The sequence below is a fragment of the Pyrus communis genome, chromosome 4 (genome assembly GCF_041283825.1).
Source record: "Pyrus communis isolate YQ-2024b chromosome 4, ASM4128382v1, whole genome shotgun sequence".
Lineage (NCBI taxonomy): Eukaryota > Viridiplantae > Streptophyta > Magnoliopsida > Rosales > Rosaceae > Pyrus > Pyrus communis.
This window is the reverse complement of record NC_142568.1, coordinates 21,557,947-21,569,889: the sequence shown is the minus strand read 5'-3', so window position 1 is coordinate 21,569,889 and position 11,943 is coordinate 21,557,947. Positions and strand designations below refer to the sequence as shown.

Sequence of the window (11,943 nt, the reverse complement as noted above, 5' to 3'; positions counted from 1 at the left end):
TTATTTTTCTTCTCTATTTGTTGTTTTTGGGAAATGCATTAGGGGAAATGTGAATTTGTAAGGGTGAAGAAGAAGGAAGGGAGATTTGAATGGTGGTCCTTATTAGGCTATAACAGTTTAGCAGAAGATGTGACTTGGCGGGCAAGGAAGGTTCCATGCCAAGCTAGATGTCGTTACTTTTCACAAAAACAAGAACAATTCTACCTACTGGCAAAGGCTACCTTAACTTTGACAGGATTAGGAATTACTAATTACTAATTAAATGTTTAAAAAAAGTGGTTATATGGATGCTTGTAATCAAGAATAATTTAATTTATAAAATTGGAAGGAAAATAATTAACATCTTTCAAATAGTTGGGCTAAAACTTAGGCCCAAAGATATACACACAGCTGCATGCAAGTATCTTCTATATTTAGACAATGAAATAGAAAATTTATGTGCTAGCGTTTCTTCTAATACGCATAGAATTTCTTACAAAAGTGATATGTCGCATCAAGATTAACATGCCCTTGGTGAAGAAATAACATTTTGACAAAAAAAAAGTGAAGAAATTACATTTTTATATTTTTTCAAGTAGTCGTGAATCAATGAAACATTGAAATTCTCAAAAAATAAAAGTGTTCGTCTATAAAAGGAAAATACTTGACGAATTACATGTGATGAGTAATTGCAAGCAAAATCATATTTGAAATTATGAGTGTTTATTTTGATACAAGCAATAGGGAAAATCGAACTTAAAACTTTTAGTGCAGACGTAAAGTACTCATAAATAGACAAGACACCTACTTTTATACAAAAATAGAAAATCACACTCCCCTTTTTCTTTTGGATAATAATTTTGTTCCCCCTTAAAGGGATGAGCTCATTCTCCCTATGCAAATATGTATACTTACCTTAAAAATTTCATAACCGAAACCGTTTGATTTCTTTATCTTCTTTGGGAGAGCACCCCTACAAAAAAAAATATTTGAATTGTAAATCATTAGTAATTGAAATATATAGAACAAATCAACGGTGTAGATACCAAGTAACACATTGATTATTAAATGCTCATTTATTTGATATTTTTGGATGATTCAACGATTTAATTCGAAGGGTTTTTTTCAAGAGTGATCTACAAACGATGATTAAGAAGTTGAACAATTTTAATTGTTAAGTTTATTTGCTTAAAATACGTTATTCTCATTCTTATGTAGTTGCGAAATAAGCAACAACATTTTTACTCTTTTGCCCTCATTTTTAATGTTTCTGTGATTCCCTTTTTTGTCCCTCTACAGTGAAATCCCCAAATTGCCTATAGGCATACGTGTTGGCTCTCTGCATTAAAAAACAAAAAACTTTAACGAAATATTCTCGGTACTATTTACTTTAACGAAAAACTATATTTTTAAACTAAAAAGTCGATCATGGTATTATTTATTTTACTCTTTATTTTGTTTTTATCGTTAAAACTCAAAATTTCCAAACATTTTTCATTAATTTTTCTAAAAAAAATTATTTTGCACGCGTGGCGTGCTAGGGAGATTTCTTTGCAGCACCAGCACCGCTTTATTCCTCTCATCTGCACCGTTTCCTTCTTGCTCGACTTCGAATCGATACCAAATACTGCTCATCCAAATTTTCTCACCATTTTTTTCACCAAATTCGCTCCACGACGAATCGAAACAAAAATTTGCTCATCCAGATCAATTTCAATTAACCTAAATTTATCCAGATCGTTGGATTCAGTTTGCTTTTGTTGTTGCAAATCTGCAGGTAAAACTTAAATTTACATACATAAATTTTTATTTTTCTTGATTGGAATTTGGGTTTTGCTTCTTTTTTTTTTTTCTTTTTTTTTTTTTTGCTGTTTTATGATTATGGGGTTTTGTTTTCAGATGTATCCCAAAAAATGGCTAAGCTTTGCACTGTTCTTTTCAGCATTTTTTTTTTTTTGAAAAAAAAAAACAGGGAGAACAGAGAAACATCGACGACCATTAAAGCTTCTTAAAAGTAAAGGAGCAGTTGAAGCAGCAATTCCTTTCAGTAGTATATCACCATTTTGATTAGTAGAGATGATATATTGGGAGAAACTCGTTGAATTGTCACGTGATGTTACACATTTACTTATACTGTAAATTTGATGAGCAATTTATTAAGGTTATGTCCTAGGTCGATGAAATATCAACCATATTTGTCATTTATATTGTAGCAGTTAATAGCAACTCATGACACTCCTCATAACAAACTTCCCAATATTTATATGATTTCTACGCAATTAATAGCACCTCATGACACTCCTATTAACACACTTCACAATATTCCATGTTTATATGAATTTATCTACGCGAAAGACTACATTCGAAGATAGGATTGAAGAGGCGTGCCCGTTTCTTATGTTTTCTTTTTTGTTTATACACCGTGATCTGCATTTGGCAAAGAAATTATATAATCAGGATGTTCATATTGTCTTGGAGTGTACAATTGCAAAGCTCCCAATAGTTGTGTTGAAAGGAAATTAATCATTTCCGGGATTCTTTCCTTCTAATCCACCAAATCAGAGAATTCGTGCCATTGAAATTTGATCCAACGGCTGAAGTTATTGTAATTTTTAAAGTGGCCCTTTGTTTGTAGCCGTTTGATCAAATTTCAATAGCACGGATTTCCCGATTTGGTGGATTAGGAGGAAAGGATATGAAAATGATCCCTTTTCGTGTGGAAATTGGATTGGAATTTGAAGCAGGAGATTTAGAAATGCGCGTCAGTTTTTTTTTGAGATTTTTTTTATTGTGATATGATTATTGTGTATTTATTTTATTTAATTACAATTTAAATGTAATGAAAATTTAAAATTAACTTGAAATTTAATTTATGTGCTTGCATTTTTTTTTTCCACATCTTATAATTTGGTGCTCGAAGTTTACATTTTTTTGCACATGATGCTAAAAAGAAATTGGAATTGCAAAACAAATAAGATGGTATAAGATCATACTTCTCGTACTCCTTGCAACATAGCGCAGGCAATTTTACTAGTAAATACTAATCTTTAGGTTACATTCACTGCATTGTAATTTATAGATAACGTACACAATAAAGATGATACAAAAGAGCCAAATATTATAAGGGTCCAAATAATAATCAATACTAATATTTTAATTTAATTACTCAAACCCGCTGTAAACTTGACACCTGTCGACGGCAACCAAGCCCTCCCGTCGATAAACCTCCCAACGGTGAAGAAGCTCGCGGCGGCGGCATCCTTGAGTATATGGTAACCAGGCCATTTGACCCGACCCGCGAGACCCGCACCCGGCCCATAATTTCTATACTCACCATACCACAAGGTGCTCAAAGCAAAATCCCCATACCACTCGAGCCACCCTCTGGGCTGGACCAGCCCGCTCATGTAAGTGTTCATGTAAACAGTCCTGGAATATTCCTTCCACGGCCTGCCCAAATAAGTTGGCTGGGTGGCCAGAACAAAACTGTCCTGGATCGTAAACCCGGTGTTCTGATGCGGGTTTTTCCTACCTTGGGCGGTGATGGTGACCTTTTGTAGCGAGAGTGGGACCCTTGTGTAGATTTTGCAGTTTTGGAGGACTGCAGCTCCGTTGCCAAATATGAAGTCTATGGTGCCGTAGATGCTGCATTCCCGGTAGAACTGCCGGAGGGAGTGAGCATAGAGGGTGTCTTGGTTACCCTCAATGCTGCACCGGAAGAAGGCCGACTGGTCGGAGTCGACTCTTAGCGCCACGCCTTGGTGGTTCTGAGGGCCGGCGGTGTTGCGAATTGTCATCTCTCTTGCTATGAATCCCTTCCCGGATACCGCTGTATCAAACATGGTATTCATGAGAAAGTGTGAATTTACGTGGACTATTAGCAAAATGTGTGACAAATGCATGCACTGAACGTGAAAAACCATCAACTTACCGACTGTTGCAGTTCTAAACGTCGTCCATCCTTGCATGAAATTCCGGTCACCGGTGATGATAGTTTGTCCGATCCCATCCCCAACGAACATAATGTTGGTTTTCTTCTTCTTCAGATCGATGTTTTCCTTATATATTCCCTTCTTCACATATATAACGTACCTGCTAGGGCTGTAGTTTGGAGCTTCGTTAACAGCTTCTGTGATCGTACGGTACTGTCCACTCCCATCTGCTGCTACAACAGCATGCTTCGCACCAGATTTTGGATTCGATTTAACCAGCGCTTTATCATCCTCACTCATCCACGCCGGGAAATCATCCCCTGACGAACTTTTATTCATCGGGGGACCATGATCCCCAGGAGGAGAGGGCAAGCTGTATAGTTGAGTGTACAAGGCAAGAACATTACCAATGAGCTGCGTCACTTGCTTCAAACTTCCCCTAACGAAACTTTCGAGGCGTCGGTCGGTTCCTTCAAAACCCTCAAGGCAGGTATCTTGGTTACTCAGGGCAGCACTAAGCCAAGATTTTAAGTCTCCTTCGTAGTGAACATTTGTGTCGCCACCGCGGATTTTGATCATTTCGCCCAGAGACCAAGCCAACTCGGAGACGGAGTAGTCCAGGAGCTCCTTGCAGTCCTCAATTGCTACACTCTCCCTGTAACTTATGGACAAAGAGTTGAACTTTGTTATCATTTGGATTGCATTTTTTGTTTCATTGAGCGTGTGCCTAAGAGCAGCAGTTATGATCGACACCGAATCTTGAATTTGAGGCCCCGTTATTTGGAGCTCGGCTTGCACATTCGCAAGGCACGAATTCCGGTCGTCGATATCAGTGCAAGTTTGTGTAACCATGGATTGAATGGAATGGGAGGAAGTAACCCCATAAGAACAACATGAAAGTGAAAGTAGAAGAAGCAGAAAATTGGCCAAGGCCATGTTTGGCTATGTTGGAGGGAAGGAAGTAATTTTTTTTAGGATCATGGTAAAAAGAAGATATTTACTTATACGTGTGGGAAAGGAGACGAATGTAGGAATGCTTGTTTGTAGAGGAAAGTTTCGTCCTTGGAGTTAGGAATATTTAACCTCTTTTTTTTTCTTTTTCCTTTTTTTTTTTTGGCTTTTTAGACGAAGTCTAAGGCTCTACGTCATGCTTTCTTCTGTAGGGCGTGGCCCTAATATTCCATGCTATTTTGGATTGACACGTTAGGTTGCCTTGTCATACAAGTTAACCTTTTCACACTGCTTAAAATATTAGAGAGACGTACCCTAGTCTTCCCAATCAGTCTTGCTTTGGAAAAGAAAACTTCCATGCATCTGGGATGACAGCTGACGATATTTCAACCAAATCATACACGCTATGTATTTTAACTTTACCACCAACATGGCATCTTAGGTACATTAAAGTTTTTCTCCTCACTTTTGAGTCATATGGAAGGAGCACATGTTTCCGAAAATAATATGCAACCGTGTGATGCATCATGCATGATTGTGTATGTACAAATCATCCCAAAGCTTGTAAATGAAAAGGGCTCACCGTCTCTCAGCTAGTATCCCTCGTTTGTACAACTTATCGCCGCCTTCCTCCGGCGAATAACTAATAGCCGGTTGCCTAGTAAAATGATCTGCACCCTCTGATGCCATAATTACCTTTGCATTCCAGTACCAGGGTTGAAGGTAAGGTGAAGAAATGGAAGAACTTGAGGAAGGGTGAAGTACTACCGAAGCCCAATCTCGAGTCCCAAGTTTTACTTCCTTTAGTCTTCTTCTAATCAGCAAACATCCGAGATCTTCTTTTCTCATCTCCGATACACTTCTTAGTATCGAAATGCATAGAAGAAGCACCAATACTGCATCTTCTTCAGGCAGCAATTCGGCTACCAATAGCTTCCAATTTAAGAGAGCTGTTGCTCTTCCATTTGGATTATCTTCTGTGTACCGTACTAGCGTTAAAAACCCCTCTTCTTCATCTCCTCCTTCGTCTTCACCTTCTTCCTCATATTGATGATCTTCATCTTCGGTCACTGGCCTTTTTTTCCATACTCGATACTGCATTTTCCGTCCTTTCAACAGCTTAACCTGCAATTTATGATTTAATTTTTAAAGCAAACTATGAGAATTTATGTACTATTGTATGTAGTTGAGAAAAGGAATTCCACCGTACCGTTGATTCTGCATCTTGATTCTGTATACCAAAACTGAGACCTGATATCGATGATGACAAGTCCCACTGTATCATCAATTCATCACCTGTTGAAAAATTCCATGCAGCTGTCCCTTCTTCCAGCGGTTCTTTGGGTATTGCTGTTCCTACCAGTTTCGCTGTACTAGAACAGCGTCAAAATGTTTACAATTTGTCCCAAGAAAAGCAATGAACGCACCATTCTTAACAAAAAGTTGTCTAAGATTTCTGTGTAAACAGTCAACAAAGTGCATGTAGATTGCTATATAAAACATACCAGGGGCTCTACCAATGGAACCAGCAACATAAGACCAAGAACCTTCTCGAATCTCTATAATCCTATCCTCCCATTTCACAGCTGACGGTTTTTCTCCTCCTCTTCTCCAAAATCCTTCTCCCATCCTACAATTATTGCATTTCCAATTTCATTCGATAAGTACGAGGTACAATGTCTCTATAAAAGTCACAACTGTCAAAAGATTAAAATTGGTCCTTCCCATCCATAAGGAAAAGGATAAGTAGTTAGAACTTAACCTTATTCGGATCACAAAACACTCTCTCCCTGCATGATCAAGAACAGTGCGAGACAACCACCGGCCTTCTTGGGGACGATACTGGTTCATTCTCAGAATCACATCCGATATCATTGCCCCCGAGTCATCTGTGACACGGTCTGGCACACATTTCAAAAGGTATGGTGCTTGAACAGGTGGAGTTATTGAAGCAACGATATCCACTTGTTGATATTCTTTATCCAAAGTTAGAGACGGTGCTCTAAGTAAGTCATTCCAATGGAATGTAACAGTCTCTTGCACGCTAGTCCCTTTAAAACAGGAGCCACCTCGCCGGCGAAGCTCAAGTACGACTCCTTTGGTTCCAAACTCACAATAGAGGTGCCAAGCTTTTTGCCAGGTTGCATACGGAAAGTCAGAAATGGGTTTTTCAAGCTTTAACTCCCTGTGGCACCTCACCATCCGAAGACGAAGGATATTGCGCTTTGTATCCTCTTGCATTACCTTTGTTTTATCCGTAAGCCTGACAAGCACACAGACCTACATTGAGGCACCAAGGCACCATCAGTATAATACGCAATATTTAACCAGGATCAAATAGCTTGTCTTAAAAGAAGCACGCAACTTTGAGCCCTGGCGAAACAAGTTATCATTATCAGATAATACCATTAGCAGATTAGCAGAAAAAATACAACTCTTGGTATTTTGCTGTTTCGAGTAATACTCTCTTTATTTTCATGTTAGTTGTGATAATTTCTTTCCTTAGGTTTAAGAGAGCAACGGGCGGAAGAGAGTGTTAAACTGACCTCAAGTAAGAACCTGGGATGCATGGGCTTGTATTTGGTATTGACATCTGTATCAGATGCCTCCCAGTAAACAAGCGGCTTGAATGAGACACCCCCGTCCAATTTTAAAGCTATTTCTCCACCAGCTTTCTCATAAGGTTGATCAAACGTCCTCTCCCAAAGCTTCCTGGTCTCTTTCACCTCTTTTTCCTTCACGACAGCCCACACGGTCACCACCTTCCCCAAATCACCCTCCATTCCTTTCAAATCCTCAGCATACACTGTTGGGTAACTCTGGTTCATACAAAAAATAAAAAACAAAACAAGCAGCAATTCAGAAAAACATTCAACCTTTTTTTTACCACGGCCCTAATCAGAACTAGCCCAGTCCTCGGGTTTTTCAGAAACCTTTGATAACATTACACATTAGAGAAAAACACTTTCAAATCCAATACTTCAACAAAACACCGCGTTGATTTTCAATCCTAACTTTAACATAACAAACGGATTCAATTGAGCTTTCACAGTGTTATTTCAATAAAAATTATAGTTGTCAGACTGTTTTTACTACTTATAAACTTGTGTCTAACCGCACCGTTGAAAATGTCACATGTAACTCGTTTCACACACACACGAGAAGAACTTTCCTGCAACGGGATGCCGATGGAAAAAATTTACCTGACTACTTACTAGTAGGATAAAGAGAGATATTAAACAAAATTGAAAAAGATGAAGCACCTGATGGGTCAGCCACATGAGCATAATATCAGAGGCAGGGACCAAAGGAGAATCCAAATCAATGGAGGACCTCTGCACCATGAACAAAAACCTCTTGTACCTCTGCCTTGCTGCTATTAAATACACAATTTCAGACCTGTATGGCTCCAAAAACTTGGAATACAAAAACCTATTCTTTTTCACTTGCTCCAAAAGCTCTGCTTCTTCATCGGCTACCTCCAAAACCCTCAACTCTGAATTTGAATCCGAATCAGCTTCGTTCTCAAACGGCTCATTTGGGTACCTTCTAATCCATATTTCTCTGCACTTCATCAGTGCATACTCTTTGTTCTCTTCGTTGAAAATGGTTGCTTTTCCTATCAAGTTTGAGAATTTTTGTTCACAGTATTGCCTGTAAGAAACCTGCCAGGAAAACCCAACAGTATTATCAAGGGTCTGTTTCGCCTGCTTCTAGAACGGCTAAAACAGCTTTGACTTCGATTGTAGAAAACTTGAAATTTTGTCCTGCATATCTTTGCGCTTTTGAACAAAAGAAAAAAATTTCTCCTTCATATAAGCGCTTTTTGAGAAAGCTCCTGTTTTTCTGGGAAGCACTTACAATTTTCATATAATTTCGACATGTTTCTGACAAAAGCACCTAGCTTCTAACAAAAGCACTTACTAGATAAAAGCTCTTCTAACTCCGTTTGACAGAGAACTTAAAACATTCCTTGTTCGTATTAAAGCTTTCTGGGAAAATCATTTGTTTTTAAAGGAAGCACTTTGATTTCTTGATATAAATTTGGACACGCTTCTAACAAAAGTGCTTGTGAGCAAAGTGCTTTCTACACAAGCAGCCCAATAAATCCTAACTTTCCCAGCAGTCAAACAAAACTTTAAACGCAGAGCTTGCTTACCGGATTCAGAGTGTGGCAGAACCAAACCCACTCAATGTCTATAGGAGGATGAATCACAGGAACCGCCGCTGACTCCGCCGTCAGATCAGAAACCAACGGCATCCAGAGCTCATTGTACCTGCAAAACACCAACCCAACAATCTTTAACATCCACCGTCCGATCACACAACTACTTCACCGAAACCCCGGACCCAAAAGTTGACCTTCTAACGGCTTCAACAGCCGTCGCCTTTTGATGAAGCCACTTAGACTCGGCCACCGTTCTCAGGAACCCGATATTTCGCCTGGCGGCCGATACAAGATCCAATCCGAGTTTCAGCGTCTCCATATCCGATATCTCGCTGAGGCTGCTCGCCGCGGACATGGAGCCGCCAGTACTCAACGACATGTCGTAGGTGGTAGGGAGAGCGAGCTGCGAGCGAATCAGAGAGACAAAGAGGTTGGAGTTTTAGTTTTTTGAATTAATTATGTCCGAGAAGGAACAGGAACAGAGAGAATATTTAAAGAAACATGACAGGAGCAAAACAGTGGATGGTTAAGTGGAACCGAGAGAGGATTCACGCTGGATCATCTTCTTTATAAGGATCTTGGGATCTTCTAATCACATTCGTTCATCATATATTGTGCGGTCAGTTTTTGTCAATTACTGTTTATATTCAATTTTAAATAAAAGATTACAATGATTTCTGACCGCACGATATATGATGAACGGATATGATTAGAGAATACCCAAAATCCTCACAAAGAGGATCCTCGCTGGAGTGGAACCAAAAGGATGGTGAGGATCTTAGGAATATATCAATCATGTATATCGTGCAGTCAGTTTTTGTCACGTACTGTTTATGTTTAATTTTAAATAAAAATATTCAAAATAATTTATGATCGCATGATATACGATGAACGGACACAATTTACAGATCCTCGAAATCCTCACAAAGAAGATCCGACGAGGATCCGAATTCTGGAACCAACAGGTTCCTCTCCGGATCCTTTTGATGAGGATTTTGGGGATCTGTGAATCGTGTTTGTTCATTGTACATTGTGATTGTGTTTTTGTCAAGTACTGTTTGTGTTTAATTTTAAATAAAAATATTTAAAATAATTCTTAACCACACAATGTACGATAAAAAAACATAATTCACAGATCTATGAAATCCTCGTAAAGCATCCGGCGTGGATCCGGATTCTAAGTGGAAAGGTGGTCGTTCCATGCAACAAACAAAACCAAAAACTAAAAGAAAGTGGAAGTGGGAGGGGCTGTGACAGGTGGCGCCGCTCGATAGTTGTCTTTCTGTGTCTGGATCTGGATCAAGAGGTAGAAGAAGGGTTTGGATGATTCGTTGCCTTTAATCATTATATGTGATTAAAAAACTACTCTTTTTTTAACTTTTTTTAATTCGATTAAATTTTGAGAATTTTAATGAAAAGTTTCTGATACTGTTCATTTTAACGAAAAATTACATTTTTACACTAAAAAGTCAATTTTGATACTATTCACTTTACCCTTTATTTTATCCTTATCGTTAAAATTCAAAATTTTTAAATCATTTTCTTTAGTTTCCTTTAAATTTTGTGATGAGATTGAAAGAACACTTTATGCTTTTCAAAATAATTTCACTATCGGCTACTGTGAATGTTCCTGATAGATAGAATGTTTATGAAAGTATTACTCTTGCAGTTTCTCTGTAATATTATTTGTACTATCTCTTTAATAGAGGTAGGGCTTAGCATCACATATAGTTTTTATCTCTAATAGAGAGATGCTACAAATAGATAGTAAAAATAACATTTTTGTTCTTTTCAATCTATTGTGGTTTGAGTTCAAACTCTCATTTCATCGTAGTCTATTTAGAGTAGTTATGTAGATTATAATATCAGTTGGTTTGTTAATCTTTTGGAAATTTAAGAGTCTGTTAGGTCTGGTATTAAAAAAAAATCATAATTTCTCAAATCATTTCTTAAGAACATATTTTAAGAATAATTTTCTTTATGATCTAAAAACTCATTTGGTATGAGATTCAAAATTGTTTGTAAATTTTAATAATTAAATATAAAAAAATTCTACAACAACTAGGGGTGGGCACGGTGCGGTTCGGTACGGTTCCACCCCTAAATTGGAACCGGAACCGAAATATATTAACGGTTCGATTCGGTGCGGTTCCACTTAAATTTATGACTAGAACATTACGGTTCGGTCTACACCGGTTCTGATTCGGTTCTTGCCGGTTTACGGTTCCTAATAATAAATTATTTGAACACCAAATCATTATGCATTCAAATACATCTTCTAAAACTGATTACATAAAGTTGCATACAACACATCTTTTTTAATGCAAATGTCTTTGGTAGTGGCACCAAGTCAACAAAAAGAGACAACTAAAATACATATGCACTGGTCAATCAGTCAACAAACAAAAAAATGATGAAACAAATTGCAAGTTTTCAGACTTCAGAGAGCAAGCAAGAAGCAGCAGCTCCTGTACACAATTTTTCAACCTATTTTTCAACCTATTATACCATGACATGTGTGTGTATATATAATTTATTTATTTATTATTAATAAAACGGTTCGGTTCGGTTCGGCCGGTTCTTGGTCATTCGAAACCGGAACCGGAACCGGTTTGAACAGTTCGGTTCGGTTTTTCACTCAAAGTTGACTTTTCCGGTCAACACGGTTTTTTTCGATTTTTTTTCTTACGGTTCGATGCGGTTTTGCGGTTTGGCGGTTTTTATGCCCACCCCTAACAACAACTAACGATTTGGAAACTACTGCACAATTTAATTGGACAGGTAGAGATATTCAAAGGAAGGGTTGGAGGAGAGGGAGATTAGAGAGCAAGGGAAGAAAGATTCAGGGAGGAGGGGAGGAAGAGAGGAGAGAAGGATCATAGAGAGGAGAGAAATAGGAGAAAGATTCGAGGG

General features: G+C 38.1%; 2 protein-coding genes across 2 annotated transcripts; both read right to left on the bottom strand.

Moving 5' to 3' along the window:
• Nucleotides 1-2,972: 2,972 nt before the first annotated feature.
• LOC137722668 (Plant invertase/pectin methylesterase inhibitor superfamily) lies at nt 2,973-4,970 on the bottom strand. Its single transcript, XM_068461722.2, has 2 exons — nt 3,911-4,970; nt 2,973-3,808 (listed from the first exon to the last, which is right to left on the bottom strand). Exons 1-2 carry the CDS (start codon nt 4,845-4,847, stop codon nt 3,138-3,140), a joined length of 1,608 nt encoding a protein of 535 aa, XP_068317823.2. The 5' UTR covers nt 4,848-4,970; the 3' UTR covers nt 2,973-3,137.
• Nucleotides 4,971-5,246: 276 nt separating this feature from the next.
• Nucleotides 5,247-9,569, bottom strand: LOC137722667 (enolase (DUF1399)). The gene is made up of 8 exons (XM_068461720.2): nt 9,225-9,569; nt 9,022-9,139; nt 8,126-8,527; nt 7,409-7,681; nt 6,625-7,142; nt 6,368-6,492; nt 6,073-6,230; nt 5,247-5,987 (listed from the first exon to the last, which is right to left on the bottom strand). Exons 1-8 carry the CDS (start codon nt 9,407-9,409, stop codon nt 5,442-5,444), a joined length of 2,325 nt encoding a protein of 774 aa, XP_068317821.2. The 5' UTR covers nt 9,410-9,569; the 3' UTR covers nt 5,247-5,441.
• Nucleotides 9,570-11,943: the final 2,374 nt, after the last annotated feature.